This window comes from Athene noctua, chromosome 21 (assembly GCF_965140245.1).
Source record: "Athene noctua chromosome 21, bAthNoc1.hap1.1, whole genome shotgun sequence".
NCBI classification, from domain to species: Eukaryota; Metazoa; Chordata; class Aves; order Strigiformes; family Strigidae; genus Athene; species Athene noctua.
In genome coordinates, this window is record NC_134057.1 from 2009187 (window position 1) to 2029365 (window position 20179).

At 48.0% G+C, this 20179-nt stretch overlaps 2 protein-coding genes across 4 annotated transcripts in view; both read left to right on the forward strand.

Moving 5' to 3' along the window:
- The window catches only part of PRKG1 (protein kinase cGMP-dependent 1), a 527419-nt gene extending 514403 nt beyond the window's left edge, over positions 1-13016 (forward strand). For all 3 annotated transcript variants that reach the window (XM_074924173.1, XM_074924172.1, XM_074924171.1), the window contains 5 exons: positions 2124-2287; positions 3242-3364; positions 3462-3524; positions 4537-4603; positions 8876-13016. In XM_074924173.1, coding sequence (XP_074780274.1) covers positions 2124-2287; positions 3242-3364; positions 3462-3524; positions 4537-4603; positions 8876-8974 — 516 coding nt within the window. In that variant the 3' untranslated portion in view covers positions 8975-13016. The remainder of the gene's footprint in view (positions 1-2123; positions 2288-3241; positions 3365-3461; positions 3525-4536; positions 4604-8875) is intronic.
- A 2244-nt stretch (positions 13017-15260) lies between these two features.
- On the forward strand, positions 15261-16936 carry DKK1 (dickkopf Wnt signaling pathway inhibitor 1). The gene is given in 6 exon segments (XM_074924402.1): positions 15261-15284; positions 15286-15323; positions 15325-15703; positions 15850-16006; positions 16127-16237; positions 16415-16936. Coding segments are annotated over 6 exon segments (960 nt in total). The 3' UTR covers positions 16666-16936.
- The last annotated feature ends 3243 nt before the right edge of the window (positions 16937-20179 follow it).

Consider the following 20179-nt stretch of genomic DNA (forward strand, 5'->3'; position numbering starts at 1 on the left):
TGCTGGGGATAGAGGAGAGCACAGGATCGGCCATAGAGGGTCAGAAGCAAAGTCCACCCAGCCCAGGGTCCTGTCTCTGATGGTGGCCATCAGTAGATGCTGAGATGAGATCAGGGCAAGGCTGTCATCACCCACCACCAGGATGTTTTCCCAACCTCCAGCAGGCTGAGGCTCAGGGTACAACTGAGCTGGGAAGCACCACTTCTGGCTTCAAATTCAGATCTGTGATCCTGAAGTGGAAATGTTTAGAGAAGAGCATCAAGAGAAATCCATCCAGCTGTTTTGGAGCTACTGAAAGACTGAAAAAATATCTTCAAAATAGGTGGTTTAAAATACTGGTAGGAGAGGGGGGTGACTTCGATCTGTGGGATTTATAGGCAAAATTTTGCAAGCTACGTTTCTGGGTCAGGTCCTTTGTGTAAGCAACAAAAAAAAAAGTGTTCTTAACAGAAATATTAATCATGACTGTCATAGCAAGAAATTATTATTATTAATTTCTCTGGACTATGTAGCTGAACTGTGGCCAATACACCTTCTTGCTTTATAAGGTCCAGTTGTGTTTCACCGCCAGTAACACACATGATTTATCTGTGCAAAGTCCTCTGGGATGACTGCATAAAGCTCTGCCTGAAACTGCTCTTTCCAGAAGGTCATGGTCCTTCTCAGTGCTGTCCCCTTGCAGGGTCCACCTCCTCAAGCCAGGATGGCAGTGTGTGCAACTCAAATTCCACCACTCAAATTAGGGCATTACTGATGGGTTTTCACTGTATTGCTTTGCTCACTCGTTATGTTTTTGCCTCAGAAATCACTGTAGAGGTGGCCTGAATGTAAGGTACACCCCAGCTGCCAGGTGAGACCATATTGAGGGGGAGACAGAAAGAAAGACTTCCCTTGGTGGGAGGTGCTGGAGGATGTGGGCACTTAGGAAGCCATCAGTGAAGGACGGGGCTAAGCAATCCTAAAAAGAGCTGCATCCAAGAGAGTCATGGCAGGCCAAGGTTTCTGCCTCTTGGCTTGAAGACTCCTGCCTGCCTTTGGGAAGGGAAAGCCAGGAATGACATCAGCAGGTGGGAGCAGTAAGTCAGACCATCTCTGTCATGGACCTTTATGTCCTGGTGGCAGCCACCATGTCTCACTATGACACTAAGTCTAATGAATGACATCAGAGTTTATCCTCTACAGCATTTTGCTAAAGCTGGGTGGATCCAGCGAGGTGTCAGATGATTGAGGAGAATTAGGTGCAGAACTGTCTTTCTTCCCACCACAGGAGGATCTGAACTGGGGTCTGTGCTGGTCCTGTCACCAGCCCCCAGCTCCTTAGACATTTTGATCTTCATGGACACATCCATGATAGCACAAGAAGTGTCCCAGATCCCTTGTGGGGCTGTGACCATGTGGGACATTTTGCTGCTGACCAACTCAAGGTGTAGGAGCAACTCACAGCCATCAAGGGACAGCAGAGTGTGCTACAGACCACAGCTCTGGGCCAGCACAGCACAGAAGCAGGGGAGGACAGAGCAGTAGAACTAGAAGTAGTAAGCCTATTAACCTGAGTTCTGCCTGAGCCCCAAAGGACAGCTTCAGTTCCCAGTATAAGCTGATTTTCTGTGCTTGACAGTGCCATAGGGGCACTGTTACAGGAACACACTAAGGTGTGTAAGCCCACCAGTATGTCCCAACAGCCTCAAGCAAATTGGGAGAACACTTGTAGTCTTGGGAGAGAAATCTGTTCTTTTCAGTAGATGCCAAAATGGTCAGTATTTAGTTGAAATAATTCCTTACTCAGGTTAAGGCTGGGAGTTAAAAAAAAAAAAAAAAAAAAAAAAAAGGCAAAATAAATCAACCTGATCTGTGAGTGGTAAGTTACATCTCCCAAGAAACCCTCCATGCTTGCATTTGTTGTTCTTTTCTCACAAGAACCTTCCTTTTATATTACGAAGGATAAATCAATGAAAGGGTCACTGCGGGTGCCTGGTTCTGGAATGACCCACAATGCTTTACTTAGGACAATATTCCCACGAGGAAACCTCCTTTCTGCTTTGCTTCACTTCAAGAGGAGCAGAGCACATGGCTGACGTTGCCTCTCATGCTCTGCCCTGATGGTACTCTGCTCCTTTCCACAGGTCGATTTTGGCTTTGCAAAGAAAATAGGATTTGGAAAGAAAACATGGACTTTTTGTGGAACCCCAGAGTACGTAGCCCCTGAGATCATCCTGAACAAAGGTCATGACATTTCGGCAGACTACTGGTCACTGGGAATCTTAATGTATGAACTCCTGACTGGCAGGTATGGGCATTGGGGCCGGCACCGCTGCTGAAAATAGATCCAAATATTTCTGCCATTGTCACCCTGATTAGGCAAGGGGAAGGTTCAGAGCTGCTGTGTGCTGTAGCGGCACAGCACTGTGCTGCTGAACCTAATAATTAGTTTTCCCACTTTAAATTACAGCTTCCATGCAGACCTCTCGAAGGGCAAGACATGAATAGGCTTTTTAGGAGGTGCTGTGAAATGACACCTAAAACCTCATTTTTTTGGTTCTGAACTATAACTGAGAGCGAGCTGAACATGGTGAGGAAAGGATTTGCAACTCCACCAGGAAGGTGCAGTGGTAGGCTGCTGCACGTCTGAAAAGGAGGAGGTAGACTTGACACCAGGGTAACTTGAGTCCCTATATCCATCCCTTCCCTTATTTAGCTTTGGATGTATATTTTACTGCTCATAATGTCAGTAGCTGCTTCCTTGGACTTCCTCAACTCATCCCCCGTCGTCCACTCTCAGGATAAAGGAGCTGGGAAAAGATCCATCACCTCAACCTGCTTATCCTTTGGGGCTAGACCCAGGCCCCTATTCAGTGAAACCAGTGGAAACCCGAGCAATGACCACTGAAAGCATGTCAGAGCATCAAACAGACAGTGGGCAGGGAGCGTTGCTTGGACCATTGCTCCTCAGGCTGCTGGGACATGGGCCATCGTGGAAGTGTGAGGTTCAGCATGTGCTGCTGTAGAAAACATGACTTTACTCTTTGGTAATTCCCTCCAGCCAGCACCACTGACAGCATCAGAGCTCCTTGGCTAAGAAATAGTTAAGATTAGAGGAAGCAAAGCATTGTTAGTTGTCATCTACGCTTTCTCATTTCAGTAAGGTACTATGTTTTGCTTTGTGTTTGTTGGGGTTTTTTTAATCAATCTTCAATGCTGTTTTAAAGATTAGTTTTTAATCTTTTTCCTCTCCCCTCTGAAGTCCCCCTTTCTCAGGCCCAGACCCCATGAAGACCTATAACATCATATTAAGGGGCATAGACATGATTGAATTTCCAAAGAAGATTGCCAAAAATGCTGCTAATTTAATTAAAAAACTATGCAGGTAAGCGCATGAAATATAATCACCTTGATCTTATTTGCAAATAAATTAATCATTCAGAAGGATTAAGAAAGTAACTGATTTGTTATTCGTTTTATAGGGACAATCCATCAGAAAGATTAGGGAACTTGAAAAACGGAGTGAAAGATATCCAAAAGCACAAGTAAGTGTCTTCTCCACCATCCATCTGATCCAACCCACAGAAACATGCATTTCAAACACTTCAATTTGCAGCAAAAAATGCTCTTCTTGAATTCCTTTGGCCTTTCCCTTCTAGTGTTTTAGACTCTAATTGAATTTCCATCAAACCTTTTTTTTTCCCGTGTTTTGGTATAGATTCTGGCCTTGCCTATGAGCAAAACAAATTGTGCATTGATCGTTCTGCTTTGATTACTATAATGCAGAAGTGCATTTGGAAGCATCCAAGCCATTGTCTGCTTGGGTGGTTTTGGTTTGCAGAGTCACTTTTCAAGGTTTGCCTTGATTTCCCTCCCCCCCCCGCAACCAGCACACTTCCTCTCTACCCTTTATGTGAATTCATCATCCCTTTTGGTCTGATGGGAGAGAGTTGTTAAGTGATGTCTTAGAAGTTTCACACTGCTGGAGAGGATAAGAACAAGGTAGAGACCCATCGCAGGAGCAGGTTATCTCATCTACCCATGCTGGTCCTTCTCTTCTCCCAACCCCAAAGCAACAGAAATGGACATTTTGTGTGGACAGGTTCAACACTCAGCTCAGGGCTTATCCACTCACCTAAGCTGCTGTAGCCTGAGCAAACCCAAGGTGCCCAAACCAAGAGGCAGACATCCCTGTGCATGCCCTTAGTTCCCTATCTTATGCGAGGAAAGGACATTAGGGGTCTTGTATCTGAGGCACTGACCCCATAGAAAGGAAAGAGCAGCTGCCAGGACACCTGCAGTGAGGAACAGTTTTCTTCTGAGCATGGGTAATTTGTACTTGCCATGGTATCACCACTGCGTTGCTACACAACGCTTCATTTTCAGTCCCCAAAACCATATATAAAGATGACAGGAAAAATTATTAAGACTAATTGGACAATTTGAAGACGATCACTGTGGGAGTCAGAACCCGCTGTCTAAGCAATTTAAATTTCATTTTTTGCTGCAGAGAGATTTTCACTGTATGTCTAACTGTTTCATTATCCTTCCTCCTAGATGGTTTGAAGGCTTTAACTGGGAAGGGTTACGAAAAGGGACACTGACACCTCCTATAATACCAAGTGTAAGTTCTCCTACTTATTTTCCCTTTCATGGCCCATAAGTTTCTTCTACATCAATATTGTGAGCTTTGGGCACTGGTACGCTGTAGTTAAGTGGCAGTAGCATGTGCTTTATGTCTTTTCAAGATGCTTGAAGAAGTCACGTTAGAGACATTTCCAGCCCTACTTGGTCTCCTGTCAGTCTCCTCCAGAGGAAGGCGGCTTGGGGAGGGCATGTCTGCAATGAAATGCTCTTTGCAGCAGGAGATCAGAGCAAGATCGCTCACTACTACACATTTTTTCTCTTCCTCACCTGCTCCACTTGTTTCTTCATCTCTACTTTTCACATTTCAGTGGAGGACTGCCACTTTCACCCCTTCTCTCAGATGTGTCCTCTTTCCTTCTTCTTATTTTGACAAGGCAAGTGGGATTTGTATGCCATCTCCCTTTTCTTTTGCATTAACCTTTCCTTCTGTCTTTTCTTTTGTGCTTTTCACTCTTTTTTTCCTGCATCTGTGTCCTACATGAAAAGCCCTGTTACCGCCTAGTTTATGTTTAACTGGAAGCAGACACGGAGGGACAGCTCGACTCATTTTCCTTTGGAGCAAAGCTCTTCCTTTGATGTCTTTGTGAGCTCTTTACCCACAAAGCCTGCCGCAAATGGAAACCAAACAGGATTAGCTGATAGAAATTACCTTGGCCCCTTCTGTTCTTCAGCCTCCCCTCCTTGTTTCAACTTAATCCCTTTCTCTCCATGCCTCTCCCGCAGGATCACTGAGAAAATGACATTAGCAATCGTGTTTAATTGCACCCCATCGCTCTGTCCACCCGTGGTCCTGCACTTCTTGCAGCAGTGGCAGGCACGGCTCCAGGGCTAAATCTGCCATCCCAAAGTTTTCTTAGCGTCTTTGAAAGAGCAAGAAGGTTTTGCATTCCCCACTTTTGCCCTATGGGCTGCAGAAGTTACTGTCAGTCAGTGGGAGAAAGCAGGACTTTGCAAGTATCTGCCTAAAGCAGGATGCCCAAAGAACATATAAATGTTTTATGAATCAAAACTGTGTCTTTTCTGTTAAGCTTCTTTTTAATGAGTATTGTCAGCAGTACTGCTCACCACATTTCAAGTCAGACAATAAAGTCAAGTTTGCTCCTTTATATCCAGTTACAATTTCTGGTTTACCTGTGCAGGATGTCAGTGTAGCCTGAAAATGCCCCAGTATGTTCTTCTAATTGTTTCTAATGGATTTTTAGTTTAATAAGAGCATTTCCAATACTGCTTTTACCCAATATACGTATGGGCCCTGCATGTCTAACCCTCAGACAGCACAACTAGCGGCAGTGACTTCAGCAGTATCTGCAGTCTATGGGCATGGATTGCTCCCTGCAGCCCCCGAACTGGGACATTGCTCCACCACCAGAAATGTTTGGCATTGCCAAGAGGAAGGCTGCTTTCCAGCCTGTCGTGCAGGAAATCACAACTTCTTTGCTTTTTCAGTTAGGTTCAATGCAGTACGAGAAGAGGATTGTGTGAGCACCTGATTCACTTCATCAGCATTATTTCTTGACGTCATCAAGGCTGTCCTTGTTCATGGGACTGGTTATGTCTTACTAGGGAACATATCTGTGATTGCTCTCAAGACAGTGATCTGCTGTCACCCTTTTGGCCAGCACACCACCATCAAGGCTGTCCGAAGTAGATGGGAGCATCCTTCCCTCTTCAGAGGAATCCTTCTTCCAGGACCACTCAGTGCTGACAGCCATACATCACCCTAATCCCAGTTCAACACAGCTGATTCTTTCCTAGAGCTCTTAGGAGTAATATCTTCTCTAGATGTACTCCTGAGATCCTCTCCAACACCTGTCTCTATTAACTAGTGAATGTCCTCAGTCCCAAAGCTGTCAGTCCCACCTGGCCTTGTTTTCCACAATTTTTTCAGCTGCTTTGGCAAAAGTCCCAACTACCAGCAAGAGCCATATCTGAGAAGAGACCCAAAATACATAACTCCAGGGGAAGAAATCCATTTCTCCTTCAATCAATGCACCTTACCTTGTTAGCTGTCAAGGAGCCAGCATGGCTAAATATAGAGACTAGCTTTTTTTCTTTTTTCTTTTTTTAGGAAAAAAGGCCTTCCCCAGCTCTTTAACCCTCATTAGCAGTTGCATGGTACTACCTGTGAGGCAATCAAAATGTGCTCCTTAGCTCTTATTCTATGGGATTTTAGGAAAGATCTCAATTTACAGCCTGCTGCTAGGATATTGCTTCAGGAACCAGTTAATCCTTGATACTGCATCTGAAATCTGTGACAGTAGCTGTCTTCAAAAGCTTCTCTTGCCTCTTGACTCTTCCAAAGACCTTCTGTCTTGCATCACAGTTCTTGCCTTTGAGAAAGACCTCCAGATCTCTGCACCATAATTCATCTCAAGCCCCTGTGTTGGTAAGCAACCAGAAAGCTGATACTGACATTTGCACTTTATCTTTTTGGATGGACGGGAGGTAAATCTCAAGTGTCCCTTCATGGCTGGAGAGGACATTGAAAGGGACATTTTGCAGAATCACAGAATTGTCTAGGTTGGAAAAGACCTTGAAGATCATCCAGTCCAACCATTATTTTTTCCCATGTCTTTGACGGTGAAGGACTGCAAGCCACATAGGTGACATGAACCTCAGAGCTGTGGGGAATCGCACACAACAGCATTAATATCACATAGTGTCAATCAGCAGAGTAACAACTCATCCAGCCTTTCCTTCCCAAATCATATTTCTTCTAAGAAAAAGAAAACTCTGTACATTTGAGGTGTTGGATATACTCAGCCTTTTCGTTTGTCAGATGAACACAAAAGGCAATCCATTTTCCAAGGCAGGACTTACTTCCCTTTAAAGCTTCATCTAAGCAGAGCTCAAAAAAATGTGCCTGCCCTGCTAGGTGCTCCCAGAGGGGACATCTGCAGAGGAGCCCCAGGGAGCTCCACAGATGCTTTCACCCAGTGCAGTCCTCTTACACACTGCCCATCACTGCTGAGAGGCTTTCACAAGCTCTAGCTCGTGCGCAACCCCTGTGAATGGCCACACCAACTGCATCTCTTATAGGTTGGTAACTGGTATCGTGTACATACATCCCCGATGCTTCTGCTCCCGGAGGGAGAGCTCACATGGGATGGGCTGAGGGACACAGGGCTGTGGTCCAGCCCATGGCACCATGGAGGAAGGCGAGTGTGGAGCACCCCAAGGGGGAGGACCTGAAGGGTGAAGGCTCTCCAACTCAGCAGTACCAGCAGCAACAAAGTAAACAGCATTCACTACACAGTGAAGGATTGCATCACTATAGTACTCCCCTAAACTTTTACAGGGTTTTTTTCTTTCAAAATGAATTGGGTATTCAAGGATCTTAATTTTCCCCAAGATGTTTTCAGCAGCAGGGAAATGCTGATGCAGCTGGGCAGCAAATTAAATTTAGAGTTGAAGTTGGAGCTCTTGTTGATCAAATAGTCTTTGCCCAAGGCTTGTAGCAGTATCCAGCATCAAATATGTCTCCTGGACTCTAGGCTGGGCTCTGGCTGTGGTTCTCCACCAGCTGCACAAGTGAAATGGCTAAAAAATACAGCAAGTATTTCCTGCACAGCACTCCTACGGCAAGTGCAGTCCCCTCCAGCCTGCACTGGCTACTTGGGGTATGGCTTAAGGTACTGATTTTCTCTAGTAATACATGAATTATTTTGGTCTGGAGAGCTGCTGGCCTGTTTTTATATTGTGTCATGTTTTTTAAATTGCATGGAATGTATCAGGGTCTTATTGTAAGAAAGTTTCAGTCATCGAGAAAAAAAAAATCAGAAATTGTCTAGCTACGGTAGGTTTTAAATGACATCATTTCCAAAAAAAGAAATGTGCTTGGCCTTCATCCTAGGAGGATGGGTTTCTCTGGTAGGCTCCCTAGGCTGAGCAATACTTGCCAGGGAACTCAAAGGCGGCAGGGGGCCAGCTGATGGCCTCACATTCAGGATCCTGAAGCTGTAAATTGCAAATCCTTTGGGGAGGCCCAGGACTTGGCTGCCAACCTTGCACCAATGGATAGGGCAGTTGTTCTTGAACTAGAGACCCTAGAGCGTCTGCATCACTAGATAGGGGGGCTGTGGGAAATCCTCCTGGGATTCGGCAAAAAGTTGTTGAATGCAGAACTTTTCTTGCTTGCTGCAGTTAGCAACAAACGCTTTTGAATGATCATGGTTGTGAGATGGAGAGGAAATGTCTGCAGAGGTCCACTTTGATGACTGTTCCCTCCTTGTCACTCTTCTGTCTGCAGGTTGCATCTCCAACAGACACAAGCAATTTTGACAGCTTCCCGGAGGACAGTGATGAACCACCCCCTGACGACAACTCAGGATGGGATATAGATTTTTAATGTATTTCTCTTACCTGCTTCTGCCTTGCTGAAGACAGCTTCTTGGGACATGGCTGCCAGCAAAACCGAAAGAATTGGGGAGGATTAGTGCTCGGGGTCACCATGATGCCTTGATTGATGCTGCTACAGTAACTACAGTGGCATTAGGACTTATTGCTTAGATGACAATAGTGCTCTTCATGTTTTATGTTTGAACTTAAAATAGCAGTTGACATGGTGGTCCTGACGCAAAGCCTTTCACCAGTAAAGAAATATGTTTTCTATCACTGCGATGATCTTGCTACATTCTTAATTATAAAAGTCGAGAGATACATAGTGTTAAGATGCACTTAATTCTAGCTGCAAGGTACTGGCTTTATCAGTAGGATTGAGAGTAATTTATTAAGTGCTATAGCTAAATACAGTGCAGGATTTGGGCTACTCCCACACTCTGAACTCCATAGGTCTTCTACTGTAGGCCAGTGTATGAGCAAAGGAGGACCACAGCGGTACTGGTCAAAGAGTTCATGTCAAAGCAGTGGTAAAACTTGTCCTTTTTCTTTCCAAGCAGTATTCATGACAAGACTGAATGTTACCTTTCCTCTTTACTTCTGAAAAATTTTTTTTTAGCCTGATAAAACAAAAGCACAACTGCTCTAGATCCTGTTAAGGCAGATATGGGTCGCTTCTCTCATAAAGCTGAGAACATACTGTAACATTACGCTTGGATTTTTTTTTTCCTTTCCCTTGGTACAAATACATAACTGCATGAAAAAAAAAATTATAAGATTAATCCATTTCACATTTAAATAGTGCTTAAATAATGGTCCAGTAATAAAGTGACAGCAGCCCACTGGTCTAACTGATTAGCTGTTAGGCATAAAATTAAGCTTAACTTAACTTTTATTTTTTTAGAACACAAAGGGAAAACATAAGACCCATAATGTACTTTATAGGTGCTATGTACATCCCCCATCTGTGAACATACCTATTCAGTCAACCACCATTTCAGAAATATGTAGCAAGAGGCATCATTCTCCATCACACTCTTAGATGATTTTATGTCTCCATGTCTGCATCTCTTCTGTGTTTAGTACAAAGCTGATTGAAATAAAAGGTGGTACTGAGCCACTTTGCTGGCTCTGTTTGTAATACTGCCCATAAAAATGTAATCCTAATGCTTCACCAGACTAAGGAAGCTCCAGAGGAAAGACAGTGGAAATAAATGGAAAACGGATACTGGATGTGTTTGTGCAAGACCTCCATGTCTCCAGCATACCAGGTCCCCAGTGACTGTGTTTAAGGCACGGGGATAGCTAGAGCCAAGTTGGCATGTATGGAAAAAGGAGCTGGAGAAAACAATATTATTGTGTGCACACTTTTCCCTCATTTCCGCTGCTTTTCCTTTACGTGAGTACAGTCTCTTCTAATTTATAGGATGTTACAGAGGAATCCTCTCCTGGATGTCTATCTGTTGCATATACATGGGACTAAAAATTTATCTCATCATACCGACAAGAAACATCAGCTTTCAGTATCTATAACAGACCTTGCCCCAAAAAATTAGCAGGTGCTGTCCCAGTATATGCTGGAAGTCAGAAACCAACTTTTGCTGAAAAGTCAGTCATATGACTTTTGCCTACATAGTACATGGAAAATGTATGTTTTAACAGTAAAATATTATTTCTCTGATGTTAAATCCTAACTCTTTCCCATTTTCCTAATGAAAGCGACTTAACAAAGCATATTAAAAAAGGTGTTTTCTCCCCTTCTTTGACAGCATTGACAATGTCTGCTGTTTGCCAGTAAAGAGCTTGGTCATCGTGACACTTTTGAAACTGGTCTGTGTTGCTGAATTTCCTTCCTAATTTTCCCAAGGGTGAGGCAACACCATTGGCACAGTAACTTCACATTATTTTCATTATTCATTAATCATTAAAACTTTGTTTGCCTTCAAAACCATAGGGAAAATACAGTATCTACAACTCCTGAGAGTGACTCATATAGGGCAAATACCCGCTCACTTTTCAGCCTTTATCTGAGGGATGGAGGACACTGAAAGCCAATGCTGAGTACTAGGGCTAAAATAATCACTAGGCATCTTAGCAAACAGGCTGCTGCCTAAAAGCCAAATTCTTCACTTGCATCCCCCTGGTTTTTCATTCAATGATGCGACGACATTGGAGGAGAAAACTTGTTGTGGTTGGTACCTTTGTATATAAGAACACAGGTACCTTTGTATAGAAGAACACAGAGAGGTGTTTGTCCCAAAATGATGATATTTTGTAGCTGAGATGCAGTTGTCAGTCAAGGGGTTGCCGGGAGGAAAGAGTATCACGATTTTGGGGGGCAACCCAAAAACGTTACGGAAAGAATGTTTTAAAATGGGCCGATGAGTTAGTTTTTCTTTATTCCTGTCCCTTTTTCCTTGCGCCACGCACGGTAATTAATCCCAGAGCGTGTGGCATGCGCTGTACCGAATATGTTTATTTTGATATCGAACACCTCACTCAACTGTCACCACCTTTCCCAAGAATACTTTAAACAGCATAGTTAGCATATGTATATGATAAATGCCTTCATTTATAAATAATATATTTGAGTTGCATTATATATATATATATTCACAACAATGGATTGCTTCTGTGTTTCCACTTACTGTCTTTTCTTCTTTGTCTCCTTTTATAATATATGGGACGACGGCGTATTTACGTAAGGGGAAATCAGCTCCTGTATTTAAAATGAGTGCATTGATTGGTGTCGTTAAGACACAGATGATCCATAGCTTCTCACAGTGCTGCATTATCCATAGCAAACTCTTATTTAACAACAGGACCACAAGCGAATATTTATGTAAATAGGTATTTTCGTGTTGATATTTTGTGGTACACATATAACTTCTTCTTTTAGAGTTCCATGGCATTATTACTTCATTTTCTTATTTGTAATGTAATGTTTTTAGATCAAGGTAGACTTGAATTAATGTCATAATTGTCAGTATTATTAAACTTTATGTCAACTGTACTGTTAACTCATCTGTCCCATAGTTCTAGAACATGACTAGCTATATCTGGCATTGTTGCAAGTGCCTTAAATCCATGGCATCCTATAAAAAAAAAAAAATTACAAATTTGGTGTTATGCTGCATGACAAAGACAAACACACCTCAAAATGTCGTCCTTTCTTAGCTTGCTGCGTTTTACAGTTCTTTCTGCTACCGATTTCTAAGCCTTTATTATATAATATTGATGAATTACAGAAATGATGAAGTCGTTCTCTTATTTCTGTTCAATGTACCAGAGCTGTGTATCTGTTAATGAGATACAGAGTCATTTCTGTGAAATGTATAAATGTTATGTGCAGGTCAAATTAATATATGACATCCTATCAGTCCGTAGACAGGTATTCCTGTTTTGCTAAGCTGTGCAGATTCAACCCATTGTGCCGTCCAGCACCAACCTCCTGTCTTACACAAACCCCTTTAGAAATCTCCCACCTGGAAAAAATTACGAGCAACTAGGTGTGCAACCCGACCTGTGTTTTTTTGACCTGAAGCCTCAATCCAAAGGCGTAGCTCGTTTGCACCACTCAACAAAACAGGATCCGTGCTTTTCCCCTGACTCATTCTATGTGCAACCCACCACGGAGGCAAGCCCTTTGGTGCTCCCACAGAGCTGAGCTGCGAAGTCGGATGCTCCTCATCCTCCGCAGCTCCCCAGCCGCGTAAACCAGTTGTAACGCTGAGACTTGAGCGGTTTTAGGGCTTTACCGGCAAAAGGGGAAATTTTCGTTTGGAGTTGCCTATTGTCCTGAGTCCCAATTTATGCGTTTTTAAACTAGCCCTTTGTTTTATATTCTTATTTTCTCCGGTTTTCTTCTTACATGAAAGAGGTTTTGTTTGTCAGACAAATGTTGGTCATCCACCGGTCATCAGCCGGTTGCACTCTTTTGATGTAGATTTAAGAACTTTTTTTCATAAACTTTAACTGCTTTTGTTTTGCTCTGTATTTTCCCTGCAGCTGTAATTGCCGAGTGCCTGTTGTATACTTTATAGAGTTGAAATAAAAATAATTACTTTTGAACGGTGTGTCGATGACTTTCTTCCACAGCAGAAGCCAAGTTTGGGAGGGTTTTTCCGGTTAGCGATTAAATTGGGGGGTTTTGTTCTCATTTATGATGATATGCAGTAAGAGATAACAGAACAAAATGTATGGTACTTAGAGATTAGTACCGGCATCCAGATTTTCTGCAGGATGCAAAGGCACAGTTACCATACTTTAGTGCTTATTTGAGGAGCAGCATCACCCCGAGCAGCCTGGCTGGAGGGGTCTGGGGCTGATGGGCGTCCTGCTTCAAGCAGAGTTGGTGCTGGGTGACCCCCACAGCTCACTTTTAACCCAAATTAGTCTGTGAACCTACATAGCAATGAGCACATTTGCTCTTCAGGGATGAATAATTCAATTTACAGTCTGGTTGCTGCCCATATAAGCAAATCCAGGGCTCACAATTGGGAAGGGACCCTATTTCCAACATGAGTTGTTTCATGCCTAGATGGGATGTGACTGCAAACAACACCCGTGTAAAAAATGATGGTGTCCTTGTCATTGCTGTCGTTACGGGAAATGCCAAGAGGTGGTGATGGAGGCACAGCCATTAATGACAGCCCAGCCATGGGCTGTCATGCAGACATCACCTCTGTGTGCGGGATGATGCAGAGACTCTGCCCATCCCGATGGATTTAAATCCATCCCTGGGAAACTGCTCAGTCCATGTGACACAACCATCTTTAAATCTCAGCACGGTGAGGTTAAGGGTGTATTTCAGTGCTGTGTGGACGAGAGGCAGGTAAAAACTGGGGAGAGGAGCAAGAATACATCCTCCTAGGAGAGAACAAGAATTTCATAACTGCCTAAGCAGGAGCCGGGAGACACCATAAAACGATTTTGCAAGACGCAGCAGTAACAGATACAAGTTAATCACACAATAAGAAGCCCAGGGTGACGTGGTTCTCACCTGAAACTGCATGGGGCACACAGGGATTTGGGGGTAAGGTGTGGCCCTCATTCTTGCAGGCTAAAAATAGCCCCTGAGCGCGGCGGGGACGGCCGCTGCCCGCTGACTCAGCAGCGCCGCTTCCGCCCGCACCTGCGGTAGGTGCTGGGCGAAACTTTCCCAGGCAATTATTAGCCCAGCTTGAGCTTCTTGGGCCTCAAGTCCCCGATAGCAGCTCCCTGCAGGGCGACAGCGATACCCGTCGCGCTGGAGGTGCGTGAGCGCTGCCGGGGTTTCAGCTCCACGACGGGGCGGCTGAGATCACCCACCCTGAGGGGAGTAACAGTACTGATGGTGCGCTGGGGCAGCGCCGCCGTGTTTAGGGGTTTTGGCCTGTGTTTTCTTTCCAACGTCCCTTAAAAAATAAATAAAATATAAAATATAAAAAAAATTAGGCCTTTATCAGAAAAAAAAACAAAACAAAACAAAACAAAAAACCAACCACACAACGGGTTTTAATCGGGTTCTGCTACCGCACCCGCGGAGTCTCCCGGGGGGGCGGCGCGGCCCCGGAGCAGCCGCCAGGGGGCGCTGTGGGCCCGGCCGCGCCGCGCAGCCCCGCCGGGGGGGTGGGGGGGGGTCGGCGGCGCCCCGAGGGCGCCGGTGCAGGGACCGTGGATGGGGGGGGGGGGGGATTGGGGGGGCGACCCCTTTGATGTCCCCGCATCAAAGGGCCCGGGAGCTCCCCCCACCGATGGTGTCGTGTGTGTCGCCCCCCCCGCCCTCACGGCCCCCCCCCAATCCCGACGAAGGCGCTGCCCGGGCTGGGGTCAGGCGAGTGCGCGGGCAGGAGCAGGGGGGGAGGTGGCGACGGACACCGACGGGATTGCGTGTGTCCCCCCCGTCTCGTCACCCCCCCCACGCCCCCCGGGCCGAGGGGTGAGGAGCGGCCCCCCCTTCCCTTTCTGCAAAGCTGCGCTGGCGCCAGGAAAGGCGCGCGGGGGGGGGGGAGAAGCGTCATTTATAGGAGAGCAAAGAGCCGACTGTGCCATCGGGGGAGGCTGCCTGCACCCCACCGCGGCTCCCAGCCACTGTGGGGGGGTTGTATGGGGGAGACACACACCCCCCCCCCCTCCATTTCCCCGTCCCCTCCCGTCGGGCGGGGTGGCGCGCCCGGCTGGAAACAGCGGCGGCGTCGAGGAGTGCGGAGCATCTGGAGGGAGCGGGAGGGGGGGGGGGGATGCTGAGTGGGGGGTGTGGAGGGGGGGGGGGTCTGCCCTTGCCGTTGCGAAACCCCCTCCCGGGCCGGCGGCCAATGACAGAGCCCTCGGGGCGGGGTGGGGGGGTGGTTTTGGGGGTCTCATCGGCACAACCCCCCGGGGGCCCTTTGAAATCCCATCCGCCGTGCCCTCCTCCCCGAGGGGGCGGGCGCAGGAGGCAGCCCCCGGGGGTATAAAGGCGGCAGCGGGCAGCGCAGGTAGCTGCTGCTCGGGGGCCGCTGGAGTTGCTCAGTCGACGGGAAACCGCCGGGGACGAGGGGCCGGGAGGGGACGGGACGGGACGAGGATGCGGGGGTTTGTGGCGCTGCTGGCGGCGCTGAGCTGCGCGGCCCCGGCGGGGCGGGCGGCGGCGGCCGTCGGTGCCCTCAGCTCCAACGCCATCAAGGGACCCCCCCCGGGGGGGGCGGCCGAAGCCAGCGCTGCCCCCGCCGCCCCCTTCGACGGCAGCAACAAGCCGCCGCCGGCCGCCACCCGGCAGGTAGGAGCGAGAACGCAACGGGGATGGAGCGGGGGGGGCACACCGGGGATGGGGACGGAGGCGGGGGGGGCACACCGGGGATGGCGGGCGGAAGGGGGGGGGGCACAGCGCTGACCCCGTCCGCCCCCTCTCTGCCCCCTCCCCAGCCTTTCCCCTGCGCCGAGGACGAGGATTGCGGCCCCGAGGAGTTTTGCGGGGGGCCGGCCCGCGGCGGGGGGGCCCCGCTCTGCCTCGCCTGCCGGAGACGCCGCAAGCGCTGCCTTCGCGACGCCATGTGCTGCCCCGGCATGACCTGCAGCAACGGTGAGGGGCGGCAGGGCTTGGGGGGACGGACGGACGGACGGACGGCACCCTGGGGGTGGCCGCGGGAGAGGGTGCCGGGGTCCCACCTGTAGCTGACAACCGCCCTGCTGCCTCCCGCAGGGCTCTGCACCCCCCCGGAGCCGCCTCACGGAGCTGCCGAGCTGGACGAGATCGGCACCGAGGCTCTGCCCAGACGGACGCCTGCTCCCGCCTGGCTCCCCACTGCCAAAGGTAAGGGGGTCCCCAGTGCTCTGAGCCCACTGTCCCCCGTGGGGGTGTCCACCCTGCCCCATTTTTCCCCTGGGGGCAGTCCAGGATGCCCTACCCTGCCCCACTGTCCCCCGTGGGGGATGCCCACCCTGCCCCACCACCCATGAACTGAGCCCACGCCACGCTGTCCCCACACAGGTGAGGAGGGGGACTTCTGCCTGCGCTCGTCAGACTGCGTGGCCGGGCTGTGCTGCGCCCGTCACTTCTGGTCCAAAATCTGCAAGCCGGTGCTGAGGGAAGGGCAGGTGTGTACCCGGCACCGGCGGAAAGGCACCCACGGCCTGGAGATCTTCCAGCGGTGCCAGTGCGCCGAGGGGCTGGCGTGTCGCCTCCAGCGAGAGCAGGGCCCCGCCGACGCCTCCCGCCTGCACACCTGCCAGCGGCACTGAGCCTCGCCGGACAGACCCCGGGCGCCACGGGATGGACTCCAGCCCTGCTGGAGCAGAAGGTTGTTTCTCAAGGGAACTACTTTTAAGCTACTAATTGCAGTACGTTACTGTGTTGTGAATACTCAAGCTGGCACTTAAGCTGTACATAACGCCGGGACTTTTAATTACTTATTTTTTTCCAAGGGTGCTGCCATGTGCTCTTCAAGCCGTGACTGTGACTTTGTACACACTGGGTTTTTAAATCTAGGTCAAAGGGATGTGACCATCTGTTTGCGAGCGAATAAACTGTTCCTTAAAAATCAGCCTGAGTTGCCTGTGCATCCCTGCCTGCATGTCCCTGCCTGTGCATGGCCACTGTGGTCCCTCCCGTCCCGTCCATGGGAGGGAAGATGCACTCCGGGCTGGAAATGCCCAAAGAAAGAGGAGGGAGCAGGGTGGCTCATCACCAGCACCCTATGGGAAAGGCCATTTGGTTGTTGCTATTTATTCAGCTCTTTTTAGGAATTGCGGTGTGCCATGGTAGCCACCGATACCCTCTGGCTGCCAGATGCGGGGCCAAGGGTGGGCACCGTGGCCAGGGCTCCAGGAAGGGCAGGCGGCAGCAAAACACCCTCCTGCCTGGGTTTTCCATGGGGTGAGGAGGGAGCAAAGGATCCCCAGAGGAGCTGGGCTGGCCCATGGCATGTGGCTGACCATGGGCCAGGTGCTGAGGAGCACAGATCCATCAGCGCAGTTTTTGCTCCATGCACAATAACGATTTAAATTTCACTTCACTTTGCAGCCTGTTGCTATGAGTTTTCTCCCTTTCGGTTTGGCTTGGAGGGAGGGAAAGCTGCAAGCACACGTTTTTTTCTCATCCCCTTTAGCTTCTAATTCTGTCCACCTATTACAAGTGGTTGTAGACACACATGGAGCGAGAGCAGGGCGGGGACATGTGCCTGCAGGACATGTCATGCCGCATGGGTGGACAGCAAGTGTAGTGCTGGCAACTCTGTCCTGTGCCTACCTGGCAGGCTGCCCTCAGCCTCCCTGCAGTCCAGGGAAGGTGTTTATGAGGCAAAACCATGCTGGAGTCTTCCCTGTACAACCCAAAAGTGCTTTGTACCCAAAGTCCAAATCCGACTGCAAAGCTGCACATCCTTGGGTGGCTCTGAGGGCACCATGTCCCGTTTGCAGGGATGCTCCAGCAGGGCCACATCTTGCTTGAAAATCAAACCCGCTGGATAGTGTTTGGTGCCTCTAATGCTAACACCGACTGTTTAGGGACCTCTGGGACTGCACTAGTACATGGGATTACTGAATACGCACCCAAACTGCAGCTCTCGCCGGAGTCAGCAAGTACCGGCTGGTGCTGCAGCAAGCCCACAGCTACAGAAAACGCAAAGGAGGGAGCACACAGCCCTATGTCGAGGCAAACTATTTTAAAAAGAGCCTTCCCCTTGCATGGGTGAGGGATCATCCCCCTTCAGTTCTTTTCAAGGCTGGGGCAGTGTGGCATTCAGGCAGGCTGAGAACAGCCAAAGCTGCTTCAAACCAAAGGGTAAAACGCTGGTGCTCCTTAAACCACCTGAACACATCAGGGTGTCTGTGCCTGTTTAATTATTTTTGCAGCTGCCAAGGAAGGCTGCTATAGCCAGCGTGTCTGCGGCCAGAGCTGTGGATGCCATAAGCTAAGTGGCCATCCGCAGGCTGCAGCGATGTTGTGCGGTGATGTTGCTGGATGATGCACGTTTAAATCTCAGCATCCTGGGTCTGCACTTGGGAGCAGCCTTTACTGGGGGTGCAGCATGAGATGGGGTTTGAAGCAGTGCCCTGGAAGAGTTTGTGACTCAAAGTCTTGAGTTTAGTGCTTTAATCATTGAGTAAAGTCTTCACAAATTTAAAAAGTTTTTTGTGGGTTTTTTTAAGTACATAGCTAAAAAGATTACTGTTTTATAACATACTTATTATTACTAATTACAGTTATGCCCAGTAAAAGTCAATGACACTGGAGCAATGAAGCTATAAATGAAAGCATCAGTGACTATTTAAATAAGTTCAGATCAAAAATGGGACTGTTTAGTGTGAGGAGGAGGAGGCTGAGGGGAGACCTCACCACTCTACAGCTCCTGACAGGACATTGCAGAGAGGCTGGGGCTGGGCTCTGCTCCCAGGGGATCAGGGACAGAACAAAGGGGAACGGCTTTAAACTGCAACAGGGGAGGGTCAGACTGGGCATTAGGAAAAATGTTTCCCAGAAAGAGTGGTCAGAGAGTGGGATATGCTGCCCAGGGAGAGGATGGAGCCCCCATCCCTGGATGAGTTTAAGGGTCATTTGGATGAGCTGTGGGGGGATGTGGGGTAGGGGAGAACTTTGTAGAGTCGGGCTGAGGGTTGGACACGATGATCCCAAAGGGCTTTTCCAACCTGAATGATTCTGTGATTAATGGTGACATATTTTATCCCTAGTACATATATAATAGTGTCATTAGATTTAGGGTTTTTTTTCTCCACACAGTTACAGCACTCTCTCCTTCCCAGATAGACCAACACAGCTTTGACACCTTTGAAAGCAGTGTCATATATATGCTCATGGTGCATTAAATAGCAATTACACATCTTTTTAGTTCAGAATCATGTTATATCAAATCTTGCCTACTCGCAGGCATGTTCAGGTAGATGTGGAGCTCATCACTGTCACACCAGCTCTGTTCTTGTAGACCAGGATGGCCTTGTAGTGATACCCAGCACTCTCTGGCACTTTAGACACCTTAATAAAGTGATTATTTTGGTCTGAAAAACTTTGGTTACCATTTCTTGTTGTTAATGCACTGTTAATTCTCCATCCTCTTCTGTTTCAGACAGTTTGGCCATCTCCATACTTGTCCATGCGTTAACCAAAAATGACTTTGTGTTTCTTATCCCTTGATACTCTTCACTTTCTGAGTCTGGAGAAAAAAAAAAAAAAAAAAAGAGCATTTTTTGCAGCCCTTCTTAAGCAAGAGGAGGTGCTTAAGTCAGCACTGCCACAAGGCATAAGGGACATCCAAAGCACAGGTTGCATCAGTCTCCCCATGGCTAGCAACGGGTTTGTTTTTTGTTTTTTGTTTTTTTTTGGGGGGGGGTGTTCCCCCCTTCCTCTTACCACATCTCAGAGTGAAGTCAGGTTCTCTTCTGATTTCTGCCCTGTTTGAACTCTCAGAGTTCTTCAAGTAAAGCACCAAGAAATAGGATCTAGTAACACCCCTCTGAAAAAAAAAAAAAAAAAGTGACAAGATGAGCCCATGTCTGGCTTAAGATTTAAAACTCCACTTCTTTAAGAGAGAGATTTTTGGTCTTCCTTTGGCCCTGTGCATCATTCAGCTCCCAGAACCTGAACTCGTGTTATGTCTCCAGCAGCTTGAGCAGTCAAAACAATCATTTAGTGCCAAGGGCAGCTCAGGAATGTGGATAAATAGCCCTGACCTGTAAATGTGGTCACAGGGGGGCAGAAGCAAAAGCCGCCTGTGCCCCCAGTACAGGGCAAAGGCACCTG